This window comes from Epinephelus fuscoguttatus, linkage group LG22 (genome assembly GCF_011397635.1).
Source record: "Epinephelus fuscoguttatus linkage group LG22, E.fuscoguttatus.final_Chr_v1".
In the NCBI taxonomy this organism is placed as follows: domain Eukaryota; kingdom Metazoa; phylum Chordata; class Actinopteri; order Perciformes; family Serranidae; genus Epinephelus; species Epinephelus fuscoguttatus.
Genome location: NC_064773.1, coordinates 14,457,181 through 14,477,752, shown reverse-complemented (window position 1 = coordinate 14,477,752; position 20,572 = coordinate 14,457,181). Strand labels below are relative to the sequence as shown.

The window sequence follows — 20,572 nt, the reverse complement described above, 5'->3', positions numbered from 1 at the left end:
CACATAGAGACAGACAACCATTCACGCTCACATTCACACCTACGGACAATTTAGAGTCACCAGTTAACCTGCATGTCTTTGGACTGTGGGAGGAAGCTGGAGTACCCAGAGAAAACCCACACTGATACGAGGAGAACGTGCAAACTCCACACCCCAGGGTACGAACCCCCCAGCCTGGATTTCAACTGGGATCCCTCTGGTTGTGAGGCAACAATCCTAATCACTGCACTGCCATGCCGCCAACTCTCATGCTAGCTGTTAGCTTGGTTAGCACGGTGCATTTACAGTCTATGGTTAACTGCGATAATGCTACAGCTAATTTTTGCTAGCGAAAAACAGTCTTACAACCACTGAACAACCCTGGAGATTGCCACGTAATGAATTCGATGGTCTTGTCACCTTTTCTCTCAGCATCTAGCGCAGGTCAGAGTTTAAACTTTACACTTTTCTTTCATTCGCCTCTGCAGCAGCTGCTCCTCTTATCCACTGATCTGACCTGATCAGCTCTGATCGGATAAACCAATCACTTATCCAGCCCACAAACACAAAACTCCACAAACTGCTCCTGAGAAATAAGGAGACGCAGATGAGAAAAAAAGCCTTGAGGGACACTGACCTGCCCCACCTGTTGTCAGCTACAGCCACATATAGATTCTGATTCTGTGGGAAACACTGGTCTCTAAAGCTAATTTCAACGTTCATGACAACTGTATGAGGGGTTGAATTTTTATATGACTCACCCTTTTAAATTTCTATTAAGGCTTAACGTTGGGCATAATTAAGAGCTTCTCCCCGTGCTGTGACCTTGTCGTGGTGGAGAGGCTTGCGTGCTTCTATGATCCTGAGAGCTATGCTGGCGGGATCCTATGGCACCTGGCAGGTTCAACCATACCAGACTGGTCTTGGGTGAGGAGTGAGACGAAAGGCAGCACCTGGTCCTCCAAGTTGGGGGTTAAAAAAAACCTACTGTTACGGAAACTACAATGAGCAATCCTATTGACATCAGGCCCAAAGTAGACCCCGGCCACCACTTCTGATGAAATCTGAAAGGAAGTCAGGGGTGCGAAAGAGGGTCTACTAGGGCCTAAAACCAAGATCTGCATTGGAGCATGGAACATCCGAATAATTAAGAGCGGTCCACTTTGACCGAGGTGTCGCTACAGAATGCCAAACTCAAGGCTTCAGAATGGGAGTCCACAAACCAGTCTGTGACGTCATGGAAGCTACGTCCATTATTTTGTACAGTCTATGCGTTTTACAGGTATTCATGTTTCCTACATGATCACTGTTTATGACTTTGTTCCCCTGACTTTTCCTCTTGGGCTGCCAGGAGGTGAAAACTTTTGGTTTTAATTGAATATATGTTGAACATCTGTTCAATATCTGTACAAAATTTCATGGCAGTCCATCCATGTCTACTCCAGATGAACCATAATATCTTGGGGATCCCCTGACTTCTTATCGAGTGCCATCATCAGATCAAAATGTAATAATCAGCACATGTTAGCATGCCAACATGCTGAATATGGCACACAGTTTAGGTGCTAAAAATCAACATGTTAACATTACCAGTGTGAGCAAACTGTTACACGTGATATTAAGGGGAAAGGAGGAAGAGTTGGGTGAGGAGACAAAGGAAGACGAATGGAGGCAGTGCCACAGGAAACACAACACGGCGGCAGAGACAGCGAGAGGAAAGTGAGCTGGTGAGAGGATTGTTGTTTTGCTTGGCCACGTTTGAGAACACAGAGAGTCGGAGGTATTTCATGTGTTTTCCTGTGGGAGTCTGGCCACCTGGTGCGGCACCCACAAATGCCTGCATCAGCGGCTATAAATTAACAGCCAAGCTTGGCCGCAGATGTTACTGAATATAGGAAGAGGGGAATGTGGAGAGGCTCCATTGAAGTGTTGGCTTTACTTGTACTGAGCCGCATTCAAAAATCGAGCCATTAGACACCAAAGCAGACTGTTTGGACGCAGGTCATACGAGGGACAGTCCACGTTAAAATGAGTTACTGGGAACAATGGCAGGAAAGGGGGGCCTTGTCTTAGCTATCACCTTCTGTGTCCTTGCTTCCTTGCACTCTCTCATATGTGTGTTTCTGTGTGTACATCCGTTGTGTTATAGCGTGGACAGATACCATCACTCCCTGCACACTCACACCTGGAGCTCATCCAGTGAGCCCAGGAGAGCCAAAGCAGCCAGATTTGCGATAAAGGAGGGGGACCGGCCCAAATAAACATCACCTATAGCAAGACGCTACAAGATAACATTGAAAAAAGAAAACATCCAGATAGACAGAGAGGGAGAAAGAGAGTGTAAGGGGAAACAGCTTGGTCCAAAGACAGCAACGCAACCCCTCACCGGGGACCTAACTAAACCCAAACCCTGAGAGATCTAGCGCTGAGAAAGCACCGGGAGGAACGGAGCGAGATAAGGAAGAGGAGAAAGGGACGAGGCACAATGGAGCTTTCAGGACAGATTTCATTTCCTACGAATATCCTGATGATAGCGACACGGCGCAGCGGGGAGCCTGTTTCTCCAAACTGATATGAAGCTGCATTAACAGCAGCACAGGCGGAACGTGGTATCATGTTTTACTCTCGGTTACCAATGGTAAACAGTGTACTCTGATCCCGTCTCCTCACCCAGATAAACACAGCATACATGCCTGTTTGTATGTGTGTTTGCACCATCTGCAACACCTCGAACCGCTCCAACAGCACTGACACCACACAGAACATTTACATAAATCTGTTAAAGTGGTGCAGGGTTTGCTAAAGCACTGGTATTTTGGGGGGAAATGGTAAAAGCAGCAAGATGTGTGACACTTCCCAATGATTACCAAAACTCCTATCAGGTTACGTAAGCTATGAGCCTGGATCCAGGGTGTGTCTAATGACTCTAGGTGCGAGGGTGACACTACAAAGTATACATCTTGGATAAAAGAGTCTAAAGACCCCTGCCTAATAATCATCCTGAGTGCGGCTTACTGCGGCAAAGCCTTGTCATTACAGCAAAGCCTACAAGGGCTGCGCAGCAGAGGTTTGGATTATGGGCAATCAGGCATGCTACAGTTGGAAGAAAAGGACTTTAAATTATATTCTGTGTAGTTCTTTAAACCACAGAGAGGCATTTCTGAGGACAGAGGAATTCATGTTTTTATGATTCTAATGTTTCAAACAGGCTTCGCTGAAAATGTTTGCTGTTTCTAAAAGGGAAACCTTTGATGCTCTTACCATAGTGCATGTAGCAGTTTCCTTTAGTCGGGTCGAGCTGGATAGCTCTCAGATAGTACTTCTCTGCTTCTGTCTTCTGCCCCTAAAAGAAAAGAAAAGAAAGGAAATCATGTATTACGCCAGATTTTTAGGTTTTGTTTTGTTATACATGTAATGTTTTTCAGGGCTGCCAAATGAACATCAAAAATTAGTCAATGGAGATTCTTCAAGTCCAGCAGTCTTTTTTTTTTTTTTTTGGTCAGTCAGTGTGCAGTTGACTTCAGGAGACGTTTTGGTCATCAGAGTGAGTGCTCCACATTTTCACACTGCTCTTCGGTGCAGGCAGCTGCAGACTCAGACCCAGGGAGAGTCTGAGTTTGCTTTGCCTGGTCAGGCTCAGAGATATCGTTATCTTTTTCCCTCTGCTTGGAAGTGGTGAATTTACAGCCCAAAGAGACTGATATTTAGTGCTGGCAAAAATTATCACTGCACATTTCCGTCGTATTTCTGTCGTATGCGTAGTTAGCAGAGTGCTAACAGAGTGCTTGTTTATATACCATGAACGCCCCATCGAACTCTGCTTAAACTCTCAAACTCTATGTTAAAAAAGTTACAAATAGTCAAATATTTGTATTGAACACCCCAATAAGATTCAATTGACATAATTCTGAGTCGGGTCCAGCCCTAAATATTTGCTTTATTCATTTAGTGTATTTAGTTTGACTTTGACCTCAAACCATTTTTGTTAACCACTAATATTTAATATAAACATACCAGACCTGTAAGCCTGAGTAGGACTTTACTATGTGGTTTAACACACATATCCCATTGACCGATTTGTTATAAACTGTAGGGGGAAAAAATTTTATATTATAATATTTATAATATTTAACCAGGTAAAAGCCTCGCTGAGATTAAAAATCTCTTTTTAAAGAGTGACCTGGCCAAGAGAGCAGCATACGTTACAACAAGGCAAACAGACATATACATCTGTCACTCACAACATATCAGTAAAAACCACAGGATGCAATTAACATGAATTACAAGGTCAGCATGAGAACAAATATGACGCGAGTACAATTACTAAAATGAATCAGCAACAATCACATTGACTAAAAGAGCTAATTTCCCGTTCCATTAAAATCAACTTAAATTCGCCCACAGTGATCAACTCTGCCAATTTCAGATCCTTCTGTAAATTACTCCAGGAAGAAGGAGCAGCATATTTAAAAGCTTCTTTGTTGAGTTCTGTTCTCACCCTTGGAACCAGCATTTGTAGAATATTATGAGAGTGAAGGCCAAACTGATTTTGGTTTCTGCACATGTATGTAGACAGATAAGAAGGAACCAGGCCAAGAATAGATTTATATATAAAAACGGTGGTGTATGTGATTGCTACAACCAGTAATAAAGTGCAAAGCAGAAAATAAACTAAAACTAAAATCCATCCATCCATTTTCATCCGCTTATCGCTAGGGGGTGCAACTACATCACAGCAGGTGTGTTGCTCAGGACCAAGGGAAGCACAGTGATGAGTGTGAAGGTGTTTGGATGAGCTGTTCTCCAGAAAACTGCAAAGGGCCTGACCCAATACCCACACTTCCCCTAGAAATACACACTTGCACTTGGTTGTGCATGTTCACGTTTAGGCTAGTGGTGTCCCAAAACAGAATTGAGGTAGTGGAAATGGTTTCCAACACTTAAAACCCACCCTAGATTCCAAGGGAGCCCCGACCCACACTTTCAACGAAGTGGAAGATGAAATTTCCCAGAACACCTTACAAAGTCAGCAACTTCGGCAAGTTGTGGAAGATAATTTGTTACTGTTGGACTAGCATAAACTCATCGGCAACTCGGTTGAACACAGAACACAGAAGACGTCGTAGGTGCCTCCTGTTTTCAGCATTTCTTCTCCGTTGATTCATCAGACGGAGAAGAATAAACATAGCACACGCCACAACACAAGCGCTGGAGCCGGCAATTTCATTGCATCGCTACTACGTGTGATGTATGCCTGCACGTCGGCCACGCCGATTTGCATGAAGTGGTGTCTCATTTCGTAGGGAAAGATCTCTACCCTGATATTTCTCACTTCCCTCATCAAGGGTTATCTCGCAAACGAGGCCACTCAATACCAAGTGGAAGATTTAAGGAGTAGAAATGGGACAGGCCCTAAGCAATGGGCCTGTTCTCAACAGGTTTTGAACAGACACTGCACCAGTATAGTATAAAACATGCATGCACATCTTGTGCTCCAAATCTGTCATCTCCAAAAATCTCTTTTATTTTACTGTATCTGTCATTTACAGTCATTTTAACGCACTGACATGCATCAGTGGAACGCTGTTGTTAAGTTTCAGCAGGAGACTGATGCTCATAAAGAATACAGTACGCCACCTCCTGTGCCTAGAAAAACCTCCAAGGTGTGTGTGAGTGTGTGTACCTGCAACCAAACTGAGAAACATACCGCCTCTGTATGCATGAGCCTCAGTATCTCCACCTCTTTTGTTTCATGCTTCAGCACTGATTGCTTCCATATTGCCAATGGACTTGCCATGCAACAAGAAATGAGAGGACTGGGCCTATTAGGTCTGCTTCATTAGCTTTCTCCCATGCCCGCAATCGCTCTAAATGACTGAGCGGATATCGGGCCTCGATGGCTTATTCCACATTTTCTTTGGCACTTTTCTCTTTACATTCAATTAACCCTTTTCCGCGGACATCCATCAGAACTGGAAGCAGATTGGTTCAGTCCAATTCGGTTGGTGGAAGTCGTCATTTAGGAGATTTATGAAAGGCTTCAGGTCAGTCTTAATTCTGGTTTTTAACGACTATCAAAAGGCAGTTTTGTATTCGGCTCTTTTTTTAACTGATTTATAGCTGTTTCATGTGTTTTTGGATTGTTGAGCATCCGTGCTGAACGTATCTTAATACACTGCTGAGTTCAAATTCATAAATCATCTCAGTGTTGACTGACCACAGCTTTCCCAAACGCACACCACACCCCTCTGACTCCAGCAGGAGATCTCTGACAGACAGCGGGGCTCTACGGTTACACTCGGCTCGTTGGTAATCACTTTGACCTTGGGAAGAATGAGGCAAATTAGTGGCTTTAGGAGGTGCACTTGTTATTTGCGCTGGGATGTGGATGGGTACAAGACTATCAGGTTCCAGCTTTATTATTGAGTGGATTTAAGAAGGGGGGGATGACCACTTTGAAAGTTAATGTGCAGTAGTACTCAAGAAAAACAGCACCACAGCACACATTGGGGTGAACCACAGTACAAGACTCCAGTTTGACCTTTCCTCCCCTTGTCTGTATTGTGAATTGACTCCGGCAGGACAGCCAAAAATGTAGCTGATGGAGTGATTCAATAAGGAAGGAGAGTAATTGCATTATAAGCCTGTCCACTGGCCCATTGTCCAGGGTCCATCCAATCTCCTGTTCCTTAAGCCCTGTAGTAGTGGAGGGGGGCCTCTCTGAGAGCGAAGGCCCTGCGCTGAGCCCGAGGGAGCGCAGCAGATGTCCAGCCACACTGGGCGACTCTAATCTGAACCTGAGCTTCACCGTACGTGTGTGTGTGTGTGTGTGTGTGTGCTACGTATATCTTCAAATCTTTCGACAAAGAGAGGAAATGATCAGAACCGAGGTTTAAAGCCTCAGAGGGTTGCAGCTGCGAGTGTGTAAGACACTGCAGGTTGGTTTCCTCAGCACCCAAGGCCGTGGAAGGGAGGAGGTCAAACATGTCTGGAGGGGCTGCAGAAGGCACGCAGTTCAACTCTCACATCTAAACTTGACTCAGCTGTGAACACATCTGTTGTCACATGAATGTGTTTCTGTTTTGATGGGATGCGAGAGGTGACAGGAGGATGGAAGCGGGAGTTCTTCTTGCAGAAACAAACAAACCAGCTGCCTTAAAAAATGTTGGCACTGTATGTTAGGCAAACTAGTGATACGTTTGTATGTTATGATGTAGCAAATTGAAACTTGTTAATGTGTTGTAGGCTTAGGTAAAAACTCCTGGGCATAATCCTGCATGGAAATGAAGCAATGTCTGGTAAATAACAACCGCAGTTATCTCTCACAGTCAAAAACAACTCCTTTTCGTCAGACTATTTTTGCAGGAAATGGAGCAGTGAACGACCTCTTTTTGTTGCACTATTACGACGAGAAACAACGAGTATTCCGGCAGGAAATGCAGGTATGCCTCAGTAATAACAACTGCTTTTTGTCGCACTATCACAACAGGAAATGCAGGTATGCCTCGGTAAAAAACAACCACTTTTTGTCCCACTATCACAACAGGAAACACAGTTATGTCTTGATATAAATAAAAAACAACAACTGCTTTTGTTGCACTGTAACAACAGGAAATGCAGCATTTTCTTGGTAAAAACAAGCACTTTTCATTGCACTTTTAAGACAGGAAATGCAGTCATGTCTTGACTGAAAACAACTGCTTTTGTCACGCTTGTCATTCTGGCAGGAAACGCAGGTATGTCTCAGTAAAAACAAGCACTTTTTGTCGCGCTATCTCGGCTGAAAACGCAGCAATGGTTCAATACAAACTGCTGCTTTCTGTCACACTATCACAACAGGAAATGCAGTAATGTCTCTGTAAAACCCAACCACTTATCGTCAGACTATCCAGGTTGTAAATGCAGCGACCTCTTGGTCAAAAACAACTGCTTTTTTCTGTGTAAAAAAAAAACCACACCTCTTTTCACGGCACTATCTCCAACGGAAGGACTGTGACAGGTTGCTAAAAAACACCCATGTCAGGTGCCTAAAAAGTTGCTGAACAGTGACAAGTTGCAAAAACATTATTGGTCTGACAAAGTCGGCTCATTTTCTATGTCACTTTAGAGACCTTGATATGCTTCGTACTAAATATGCAAATGTAACTTTTTTTTTGCAGAAACGTAACAATGCCAACTTTTTGTTCTTGTGACTCGGCTGAAACAAAACATCAGAAGGACAAGGCAACATTTGGGAGGAGTTGGGTAAACTTGTGTGCCCTTGATATCTTCTAACACCCATAGACACAGTGAGAGACAGAAAACAGACAGATAACCTGGAACTCATCCAATCACAGAGGGATATCTTTCATCCACACCAGACAAACTCCCGACGCCTGTGACCTTCAGATGTCAGTCGCGAATTTATGCAGCTACTATTTGGCGGATTTTTAAGCTATTTGGCATCAGTCCTGGATCAGGGGCGATCCAAGGCCACCCAAAAAGTATTTACGGTTTCTATCATTTCTTCTTTCACACTGTGTGATCCTCTTTTCATCCAAGCGGCAGCGCTGGAGGTCAAACACTGTATTCATGAATGCATCACAATCCCTGTAGCTCACTTCTGATCAGGGGAAGAAGAGTTTGTTTAGCAGGTACCTTCCACAGTCAGGAGCTCACACCTCATAACAATTATCACAGTTCTCCAGGCTCTGCAGAGGAATCGATACGATGGGTTCGCCTTGCTCCCATAAGTCACTCAATATGCATTATTCATCACTCCGCTCTGCCACTTCAGGTCCCGTTTAATTACACTCTGCCAGGTAGTTAACCACTGCAATCGTTACTAAGATAATGCCGCGGCTCGCCTTGTGATTCTCCCTTTGTGTGTGTGTGTGTGTGTGTCAGTAATGGGACTTACGATGATGGACAGGAGTTTGCCATAAGTGAGGTGGGCAGGGATATGGTCAGGCTTGGCCCTGAGGGACTCTCTGTACCAGTGGCCTGCTTCCTCCAGCCTGTTCAGCCTCATGTAGGCCTCTCCTGGAACAAAGCACACAGCAGCAGTCACGATTAGTATTAGAAGTGTGACATGAGAAGTGTATGAAGCAGGAATCCTCTTCCTTTTTGGCATATGCATATATAGAGGTTATAAATAAAGAATATCAGCAATAAGCTAAAAGACATGATTTCATTTTAATAGAATAAAGTACAAGGGCTCACTTGGCTACATTTCTTACAGATTAAATAATGACATATTCTTGATTACTTTTATTGTTGGCACGCTAGTTCATTTGGCGAGGACGTCCATTTTTTAATTCAAAACTGATTTATCGACAAAACTTTTGGCAGGGACACAGAGTCCACAACCACTCATGCTTTAAAGGGGTAGTTCACCCCAAAACCAAAAGTACTTATTGTTCCCCTTCCCTGTAGTGCTATTTATCAGTCTAGATTGTTTTGGTGCGAGTCGCCGAGAGTTGGAGATATCGGCCGGAGACATGTCTGCCTTCTCTCCAATAGTGCCATCTAGTTCCATTATATTGGAGAGAAGGCAGACATCTCTATGGGCGATATCGCCAGCCATCAGCAACTCAAACCAAAGCAAACTAGACTGATGAATAGCACTACAGGTACAAGGAAAAATATGTGTTCTTGATTTTGGGGTGAAGTGTCCCTTTAAGGCTGGAGCAGATTCTTGCTGTGTACACACGGGGGCGACATGCTTAAGAGGCATTGAACCGCCTGTTTAAGTTGTGTTCCGCAATGCTCTGGGTGTCCTGATCACACTGGTGTTTGGACCCTGGTGCACATGCTTGCAGGTCGAGTTGTCAACATATTGGAGTTTTATTATTTAAATCTCCCGATACTGCTGCACAGATAACACTGCCTTGTTTTTCTAACAGGTGCAGTACACATGAACTGAACCCTGCCTTGCACCCATAAGGTCAGCATTCCTCACATGCTGAAAACACACCACATAGTAGTGCAGAAAACACATTTTTTTTCTGAAAGAACAATTGTTGTATTTAAAGCTCTGTGAGATTCTTTTTGATCGGAGCACATGCTGTCGGCCCCCGGGGTAAAATGACATCAGTTTAAACAAAGAATCCCTTGGACGCCGCTCTAACGCAAACACTGCCCTCCACCAACCTCCTCCCTCCACCTGACAAAACACGCTTCCCCATTCTCATTCAGCTCGTCCAGGCAATATTTGCAGACATCTCCCTGCAATCTCAACTATGCCGTCAGGATGAGCTTCCAATAATGTAATTAGTGTTAGAATAACAAAGAGGGGGATGTGATTTATTGCAGGGATTAGTTTCGGTCCTCTGTAACGGGACACAAAGTCTGCGCAGTGTTGGAATCAAACAGGTGGTTCGAGTCCTCTGAAGGTTTTTTTTTGGCAGTGATTTTGTGTCAGTTTTTTGAGTTCAATTCAAAGATCAGATAAAAAGGAAAATGGAAACAAACATGTAAAAAAAAAAAGAATTAAAATCAAGCCAAACTTGTCCCAGGAATATTGTTTTACTTGCGTCATAAAGCAAGCATGACACTGTTCCTCATAATCACATGTATCAAATGGTTTTGTTGCCTCATCAGAATACTAATTAACATGTCAATCGCCAGAGCAGCAGAGTTTTTCATCCTGCAGTTTCAGCCTCTGCAGCACAAACTGAGATTCAGGGTGAAACAGGCTCTTACCCATCATGTTGAAAAGGCTGTGTGGTGCAAACTGTCTGGGCATTTTCTGCACTGCTTCCTTATAAATAGACAGAGCCTCCTGAAGTGGAGAGAGGGGGAAAAAGTTAACTTAGTTAACTCAGTTTTTGTTCAGCATCAGCATTATTCAGGCCTTGTAATTGATGAGGGACTTTGTGCCAAACAGATCTTATTATCTGCAGTTTCTCACCTCCTGCTGGCCCTGCTCATGGAGCAGCTTTCCCAGGTTGTACAGGCAACTGGTGACAGAGCTCTTGTGGGCGTGGGGGTCCTTTAAGTTCTCATCTGGGATGTCGGCACAGGTCAGAAAGATGCGTTTGGCCTCCTCAAGGTTGCCCTGGTTCATCAGGATGATCCCTGTGTTCAAGTAGGCCGCTGAGAGGAGGAAGGGAATTAATTAAACGCCACATCTTGCCATGTGGATGTAGGGAAATTTGAAACGCAGGATTATAACCTGCTGTTCCAAACATAATCCCCTAAATAACTAAATCCAAGTCATTTTCTGATGCTGTGAAAAATGCTGATTCATGCACAAAGTGTTTAGATACATGCGGATATAGCAGTAATCAGCACAGGAAATCACATTATCAGCTGCGTATTTTAAAATGAGGAATTGGGGAATATGGATGTGCAGAAATATCCCCAAAAGGGGACAGTACAGAGGTCCAAAGCAGATAAAATAACCACATGAAAAAGAAATAAATTTATTCTCAAAGGAGATTAAGTTAAAAAAAAAAAAACCTGATGATAACTTATCGAGTTGAAAACCCAGTCCTCCCTCATAAAATTGTCCTTGGTACAGTAAGAGACGGACCCTCATCTCACACACGAGCACCCAAGTGTGAAATTGAATCTCATCATTTCACCGTCAAGCTGAAATAGTCTGAATATAGCCCTCTAAATGAGCACGTGGCAAAAGAACATCTTATTCAGCATTCAATTTGGACCACGACAGGGATCCAATAACGGATCTTTAAAGCTGGGGTAGGCAGTTTTATTTTGGCGTTTATTGGGCAAAAATCCCATAATAACCTTTCAGCATAGTGTAATTTAAATGGACTGAGAGAAAATGATTCTGCACCTTCTCTTGGCTCTGTGTCAGGCTCTAGAAGATTTCAGCCTATGATGAGACTTAGAGGTCATTTCAGAAAGAGGGCGTTCCTATTGGCGGGACAGTGACAGCCTAATTCAAAGGCGGAGAATCCTGCAGAGAAAGCTTGGCAAGAACTTCCTACACTACAAAACATCCCAAGAAAGGAAGACAAAGACAGTCTCAAAGAGAGTCTGTCAACCAACGACATAAGACACGAGTCAATATTGGTGAAGCATTTTAAAAGATGGAGAGATGGAGTTAGTGTTCATTGCTCAACTAGTTGAAAACCTCACTTTTTTCCAGCTCATTTAGGAAGTACTGACTGGAAATTAACAAATCACTAGGACTTGAAGCATCCAGCCCTGCAGTTACCACAACACTCATTAATGATTTGGTGTGCTAGGGCGTGCAAATGTATCACTCAATTAAATATTCCATTTGAGAAAAGACTGAATTATTAATTTGTGGACAAACTATCAGCAGCAGCAACATAAAGTCTGGACCATTTTCAGTAAGGATCATTTACTTCGACATGCAAGTTAAAGTTCACAAATTGGTTCAATTTCATGATAAAAATCAATTTGATAGTAAGACCTTTTTTTTTACAGGGTCCAGAGATAGGGAAAGCCCCTCAGAGCACCTGAACCGTCAGAAACAGTTTTCACTGCAAGTTAAAACCATCATGAAAACATGCAAATTAACCTGTACATTAAATTAAAGGCAAGGTGTCTACAGTCATTTAGTAGTTTAGCCTTCTACCAGTGTTGCCTACTTGGCAACTTTCTTGCTAGAGTTAGCAACTTTTCAGTCCCTCTTCGCGAATTCATTTCTAAAAAGCAACTAGCAACAAATTTAGCAACTTAATCAGATCATTAAGACGAAAGAGAGAATTATATTGTAATTCATCCCCATGCATGCTGCTCAGCGTTATCGCAGTCTGTGGCTCTGCGCCATTAGCGTGGGGTTTCTACCCCTCTGTCCTCTCTCCTCTTGTGCCGTGCAGTAGGTGCGGGAGTTTAGTTATGGTGAGTTTCGACAGTTACGTTGACACTCTCACTCTATGGATTGGAAGCACGAGAAAGTTGTTGAGGATTTTTCCATTGAATCTAATTCAACAAAGTTTTAATGCTTTTATTAATGCACGATGATGTCATTAATATGCAAATTATCTGGCAACTTTTAGAAACTTTGGGAGCTAGTGCTAGCTACTTTATTCGGAAAAGAGTTGGCAACACTGCCTTCTGCTAACCAGAGCCAACGACTCACAGCTTAAAGTTCACGTTTATGTAGCTAATGTTAGCTAGAGCCTCAAATCACAGTCTGTCATCTCAAAGTGCATTACATGGACCTTCAGTCAGCGGCTGCAGCAACTCACATTCAGCCAGCGCCAGGGATCTGATCCTGGACTGCTCCATTCCCCAGTGAATAAGCAAACTTTCTGTTGCTGCCTTAACACAAGTTAAAATCAGCACTGTTGCCGGACACCAGCCCACTGTGATACCCAGCACTGGGGTTTGCGCTTGCTGAATTTGAGCCACAACAGCTGACAACTGAAGGTCTGACTCGAGAGCTGCTGCCCACCCTCCTTCCCATGAAGCAGTTCTCCGTGGTGGGGAGTGAGGTGGAGGGACCGCAAGATGGTTAGCAGGCTAATCCTTGTATCATTTGTGGTTTGATAAAAAGAGAGAGAGAGTGCGAGACGGTGTGCAAACCTGCAATGAAAAAAGATTAAATAAATCAATGTATGGGAAACACTTAGGGCCGTGATAGACTTGCCGCTTGATCGAACGTACACGTACACAATGCGCCGTGTCTGTGTATATACTTGCTGAAGCACTACACAGCCAAAACGCACAATACTGGCAGTCTCCTCTTGGGGCAGACAACAGAACTATAACCCGGGTAGTGCATGCCGGGTGTTGTAAACAAACATGGATGCCCTTGATATGCTTGATGAGGAAGAAGAACTATGTCACTATATAACGGCAAGGAAACATCATAGAGATGCGGGTAGTTCCACACCAGGTCTGTCAGCCATTGCTCCGACAGCGACTCCGTCTGGTCTGATCTCACGGTCACCGCATTCATTCGCACAAGAGCCTCTGGTGGTCATGTGAATATTGCATCTCGCGCACATGTCACGGTACCTCGCGTTGAGATGTGCGGCCGACGCATCAAACGAATGCAGATCACACATGGCAGCCATGATGCGGTCACATTTGCAACAAGCATATTATGGCCCTTAAACTGTCTGAAGCGTGGGAGGGGCTTAGGACTGCCTTTTTTTGCCTTTTCCAGATTTCTGCCTACTCAAGCTTTAACTTTAAGTAATCAAAGACTGAAGTTGAAAAATGTGTGAGAACATCTGCTACAAAATGAGACTCTCTTTTTTTTACTTACATGCCAGTGTTGGCCGACTCCCAATGGCCAGCTTGTAATAATGCAGCGCTTCAGTGAAACGTTCATTCTCCTGCAGCAGCAAGCCACTAATAGACACAAAAATAATAAAGCAAAAATGAGACATTTTATTACAACCATAAACTCCATAACAGAGGATTTGCTTGCTGTTCTAAATCTGTGAACCCAAAATTACAGCACGTCAAAGTGATGAGGAGACTGTGGGTGAAAGCTGAGAATACAACAACATAAAGTGTAGCAGCTTCTGAATCGCTTACCCAATATACCCCTGCATAATCCCCAATACACCCAACCATCCATCATATTCAAATAGCACCTCAGTTACAAAGAGTGCACAAACACCATCACTCGCTTTTCCCTTCTCCCTGTGTTGCTTTGCCAGCTTCCTGACACCCGTAACTTGAGAGGGAACAGAGAAGTGGGGAGAAAAACAGTATCAGCATGAGAGCGAGAGACATGGGTCTGCTGTGAGGTTTTGGCACCTTTGACATTCTATATGTTTCAGGATTGGAAGCAGCTTTGTGTCCTCCCACAGGCCCCGCAAACCAAGACTAATCAAATCAGTGGCAGAAGGTACAAAGAGCCACCAGGGACACACAAAGTTATTTCCTCTTTGTTGCGCTCTTGCATCACGCTTAGCTCCGAGTCTCACTCGCTTCTTTCCTCATGTATTAGATCTATTTTTGTTTTCTTTAAAGCTCTTCCTGTCTGTCAATCTCCCTGTCAGTACGCCTTTTCCCCCTTCTCCCTTTCTGCCTTTCTTGTTCTTGCCACGGCAATCTCAAGTGATGGATGGGAGGAATCGGAAGCCGTTCGTGTCAAGACTTTGCAAACAGGAGGAGGGGGGGGACGGGGGGCGTCTTTAACACTCACAGGTTATACAGCATGTCAGCCATGTTCCCTCGGTGGTGCAGAGCGTTTCTGTATGCCTTCTCCGCCTCCGCCATCTTGCCCTGGTTCTTCAGTACGTTCCCCAAGTTTCCCCAGGCTACAGGAGACATGTGTCAGTCAAAAGTTGCACTTTCAGAGCGGAAAAACACAACATTGGTATTAACCTAAAAACAGTGTGATTGCCGTCAATTTGCCAAACTGTTACTAATAGTTAATTAAATAATGAGTAACCACAAAAGCCTCTGTTGAGCATTGTACATAGTTGCGCTGCTTGTGTTCACTGATGTAGTGTTAGTAAGATTTCAAAGCAGGTCTTTGCATGAAGGAGCAGAAAGTCATATTTTGGGGTTTCCTCTGTGGGCCTAACTGTGTTTCAGTTCCCCAAGCACAGACTTTAGTTCCTGTGATTCTCTCGTATACTTTTCCTACTTTTTTACACCTTGCAAGATCACGAACAAGGCTGGGTACACTGAGTTTTGGAGGCTCGCAGCTTAAGGATAGAAACCTTTTTTTTCCCTAGTCAACAAAATGAGCCAAACTTCTCAAAAGCATTGGTGGTTTAATTTTGCCAGTTGTAGAAGAACTTTGCCTGAAAGGTTCAGTATGTAATTTTTTACCTGTATAAAAAGTTTTTCATTGCCAGTGGGCGAACAGATTGTACTGTCACTTAAAAAACTGAGACTTTCCCTAACTTTCTCTGTTGCCTCTTGCAGCAATGGATGTATAAATAGACCTGGATGCAGCGTTGAGGGCGGGGTCTAGTTCATTCCAACGACAGTTGCTCAGTTGTTCATGAAGCCAAAATTATTCAACTGCTGCCTTTAAAAAACTGGATAATCAGTGCTGCATCCGCATCATTGGGCCCATAGCCTGCTCTAGTACTGTAGTCTCTATATACAGACTCTACATTCAGTGAATGTAGAGTCTGTAGGCAAACCCCGGAGATCTTGCCTCCGGAAGAAGAGCGGAAGAGCCCTGGTTTCCGGTTGTAGGCTGTTTGTAGTCCGCGTGATATTGATCAATCATGTTTGAGCCGGCTGCAGTTGTTGCCAGGTTAAACAGTCCGTGCGGTGAACTAACGAGGCGGAACATAATTGGCGTCACTGCAAACTCTGAATCCATCGCAATGGTTCAGCATATTTACTTATATATAAACGGAAGCTGGAAACGGAAATTCGCCTCCTCAAACTGGAATGCCAAAAAATCGTGGGTCTGCCCCCAGAGGCTGTATCGCCATCTGCCAGAAGTCAGACGCCGAATACAGCCGATGGGTTTCAAGAATGGTGCACTAGAGACTTACGCTGGCCGAATGGATTAAATCCTGATAGTGAAATGAGTCATTTCACAGGGGCTGTGACTCAAAATAATTTATCTGCGATTTACAGATGGTTTTTTCCTGATAGAAGTCTATGGGACAAAGACTTTTTGTGGCCAAACGGCATCACGTGACAGGAGTTGTAAGTTTGGCCACTACGCAAATTGTTTCCTGGGGGCCTGCTAGCACCCTGTTGACCAACTTCTATGTGAAAGACTCAAGCCGTATTTTCCAGAAAAATCCAAAGAATGAGACGTGATGCACGTTCCCAGGTGACTTGCAATTTTCAGCTACAGCGCGAACAGAATGCAACAGCAGCTAACATTGGCTAAGAAATCCGCTAATGTCATCAAACGCCCTGCACCCATTCCTGTTACATTCATTTTGCAGCAGCAGCCCAGCGTAGACAGACCTTCAAATGGCGCCCTGTAGGAACTCAAATTCAGCCAGAGCAAGATAAAGCACCCGAGCAGCAGGCATCTGATCCTGGACCGCACCAAGTCCTTGCCGGATCAGCAAACTCTTCTGTTGCTGGTGTTACATGGATTAGACCTGGTGTTGCCGCTGGCCACCAGGGCTGGGGTTTGCACTGGTTGAATCTGAGTTGCTACAGCAGCTAAGCTCCTGGGGAGGTAGTGTCCTAGCAGTAAAGAGTGAGGTGAAGGGTCAACGACCTGTGCTACCTCGCTGATTATTGATCTTTGTCTTATTTTTTGTCTGATAAATGGTAAATCCATCTTTGTCAGTGCCCCAGGCACTAAAGAGAAATCGTAACATCAGCAGAGGCTCTGATATGTTGAATATATCGTGATATTGCTGTTTTTAGCTGGCTAATGTTGGCTAACATCAGCTTGCTTGCCAATGCAGACGATATGTTTGCTAGCTTTTGAGACAAACTGCTGTCTCTTACCTTTGGCAGGATTAACACCAATCCCGGACTTGTAGAGATTCTCCTCGTTGCTCCAGTCTCTGTTTCTTTGAACAGTTCTGAGTCCATTCAGCAGCACTAGTCCCGTACAGAGACACAACAGGAAGGCCTTGCAGCCTCTAGTCCTCAGTCTGATGTACAGGGTTCTTGCACCAGCAGCAACCAGTAAACAAAAGCCTATACTGGGGATGTATAGTACCCTCTCTGCAATTACAAAACCTACATAAAAGAAGAGGTTTGTGGCTGGGATGAAAGGCAACGACAGGATGCCCAAAGAAAATAGTACTAAGTTTTCTGTAGGGGGCAGGGATGTCCGTGGAGGGCAGTGGTGGAGTCCAGCTGACCCGTTTAGGGTGGTCTTTGGCGGCCCCTGGTCTGTGTTATGGTTTGTGTCAGGGGCATGGTAACCATTCCCATTGGTGATTGATTTCCCATTTGTGACAAAGGCTTTCCCATTGGTCTCCTTAGCTTTGGAGGTGGGGGCACGGAGGCCAAACAACCCCAGGAGGATAAATCCACTATAAAAGGCAACAGTGTGAAGGTTCCTCCAGTCGGCCAAGGACCTGACCAAGGGCACGGCGTCCATGGACCAGTCGAAACTGAGTTTATCGGGGCAGAGCAGCAGCCAGGCGTTGGCAGCCGGCAGGTGAAGGAACGTCAGTGTCCGAGTGAGAAAATGTGGCGAGTCAGCTGCGGGGTTGTCCGAGTTGGAGAAGTTGGGAGGCTTGTTGCCCATCCAGTAGAGACGAGCTGACAGCAGAATCACTCCCCAGGAAGCCAGCATGCCGAGACTCAGCAAAACACTGATGTTCTTTTTCTGGTGGAGAGGAGAAATAAAAGTCAAGCTAAAGAAAAACACCTAAATCAACATTTCAGACCAGAAGAGCTCAGTCAAAGCCACAGTATATTTGTCCGTGTTCCAGAGCACCTGAATTTGTTTTCATTTTTAGAAGGCTATATTAATACCTGTTATAGGTTATGGGTCTGGATCTCAGCTGAATCAGAGCAAGACGGTCCTATAAATGTATTAGTGGTCTCTGCAGACAACAAGTTATTAAGAAGGATGTTCCACCCTTTCAGTACGAGCTCTTATGGTTTGATTTATAAAGCCACCTTTGAAAAAATGCTTTGAAATGTATTACCCCATCACCCCATATAGAAAGAGAAACTACGCAAAGCAATCTTTGGAATGTTTTTGATAGCTGCCCGGGGCATAAACCGCACTCACGTACAATTATGCAGTCCTTTGTAACACTAGCATACTTCTCAAAATTAAAATGCACCATGGCCAGAAACAACACAGCTCTGTTTACATGAAAATAGTGAAATATGACATTTTCAAACTGGTGAAAGACACATTGGGATTTGGACAGCTGTGCTCTGTAATGGACGTCACTCTCTATCAGCAACACTGTGGCTGTTTACATCAAGAAAGAATCATTTTTTAATGAAATATGTCAGATTCAAACTGGTGAAAGACGCGTTATTTGGAATCTCACATTTGGTTTGCCAATAAATTCTTAAATGTCAAGACCGCTTTATTGAGGATAACAGGGGGGAAAAACCAAAAGGAAAAAAAAAAAATCAACACACTTCCACAAAGATGTGAAGAAAAGATTATTTCAACAATTTTCCATATGTTAGTAAACCACACTCGCCTCAGTTCTGACCTACTTGGGGTCAACTTTGAAGTAAATTTAAAGCTTTCCCTCTAAGTCTTTCCTTGTTGCCTGTCAGGATTGCAGCGAGTGTGACTGGTAATCAGCTTAGGACTCATTGTGTTGGTATGTAGATGCTGTTTGCATCTCATAAGAGCATTAATTCTGCAGCATGATCACTATTAGGTCCTCTGTCACGCAACACCTTTAAACTAACTGTCACACGCCAACCAGGCGCTCGCTGCGGCTTCAACTGAATGCTCCCTTCATAAACTTAAAATCGTGTTAAACTTCTTAAAGCTGTATTGATACATACTTGGAAGGAAACATAGAGGACATTTGGTTGAGGACTCTTCAAGGAAAACAGTCTTTGGTGCATAAATTAGATTCAGGAACTATGTGATACTCCCCAGGGCCAAAAGCATAATTCATTTCAGTTGCTTCACAATGGGCTGCATAGACGTCTGCAGTTTGAGTTACAGCTGCTAAGACATGACAAGGTTGTGCGATCGCATCCTTGACCTCTTGACCTTTGATCAATGGCTTGTTAAATTAATTTGTCTTTGACAGTGAAGAGAAAAATGGGACGGTGTAGCTGTAACACTGGTGACAGCCGGACATTTTCTGTCTGTCAGATGCTCTGATTTTAGATTTCTTCTAGGGATAGGCATTTCGATTAATTTCCATATTCAAATACTTGAGTCAAAAATATTATAGAGTACTTGTGGACCTGTGAAGAAAACATCAAACACACAGTTAGAATGGGGACTGAAATGAAACTCCAAGCGAAAAGGTAGGGGTTAGGATAAGCCTTCCCTCCAGCCCGTTCTTATTCCAAACTCATCGAATACCACTGCTTTGGCAGTGATTTCAGCATAAAACACCTGACGCTAATGGCAACCTTTCTCGGCTGTGTAATGTGTGGCTAGGCGGCATCAGCATGTAACGTTTCTGGACGTAACCTTTCACGTTGTTATAATACTCACCGCGGCTGGGCACTGTCAGTATGTAATGCGGCTGGACTTAATCTTTCGTGTTGTTATAATATGCCAGTTAATCAGCCGGTTCAGCACCTGTCGCGGCGATGTGATACACCGCTGGACAGTGTCAGGTTGCTGGTAACAATGTAATATAAAGAGCTGGTGAGTCCCTATAGGGTGGGCAGAGGGGTGGTGGATGGATCCAACAAATCCCGGACTTTCACACAACTTTCGCTTTTTGAATGCCAAACTAATGTTTTTTTCGTCAAAGTGTTGGTCAACCTGGTCTCACCCCAAAGGCATCGAAATGCAGCGCTTGGGCAGTGACTTGTGGCGTCAGACACTGAGAAAAATACCCGTCCTTTAACGTCAGAATGATATGCAGTTTTTTGCTGTAATAGTTTAATGGAGCTCGGCGATGTCATGGGGAAATGTGGCAGGACAACAACCAAAGTTAAGGTGGCAAAAATCCGACTGGGTGGGCGGGAGTGGTGGTGGATGGATCTAGCAAACGCCGACTTTCACCCCAGAGAGCAATTTTCACACCCCATAAGATTCTAAAGCCAAACCCTGTTCTTTTGTCCTAAACCTAACCACGTGCTTTTGTTG

The 20,572-nt window shown here is 44.1% G+C and overlaps 1 protein-coding gene across 1 annotated transcript in view; it reads right to left on the bottom strand.

Moving 5' to 3' along the window:
- tmtc2a (transmembrane O-mannosyltransferase targeting cadherins 2a) overlaps positions 1–20,572 on the bottom strand; it is a 100,839-nt gene that overhangs the window by 17,681 nt on the left and 62,586 nt on the right. The window contains exons 3-9 of the mRNA XM_049566233.1: positions 17,308–18,142; positions 15,065–15,179; positions 14,174–14,259; positions 10,871–11,055; positions 10,663–10,741; positions 8,879–9,000; positions 3,241–3,322 (exon numbers count right to left, since the gene is read on the bottom strand). Of these exons, the coding sequence (XP_049422190.1) occupies positions 3,241–3,322; positions 8,879–9,000; positions 10,663–10,741; positions 10,871–11,055; positions 14,174–14,259; positions 15,065–15,179; positions 17,308–18,142 (1,504 nt within the window). The remainder of the gene's footprint in view (positions 1–3,240; positions 3,323–8,878; positions 9,001–10,662; positions 10,742–10,870; positions 11,056–14,173; positions 14,260–15,064; positions 15,180–17,307; positions 18,143–20,572) is intronic.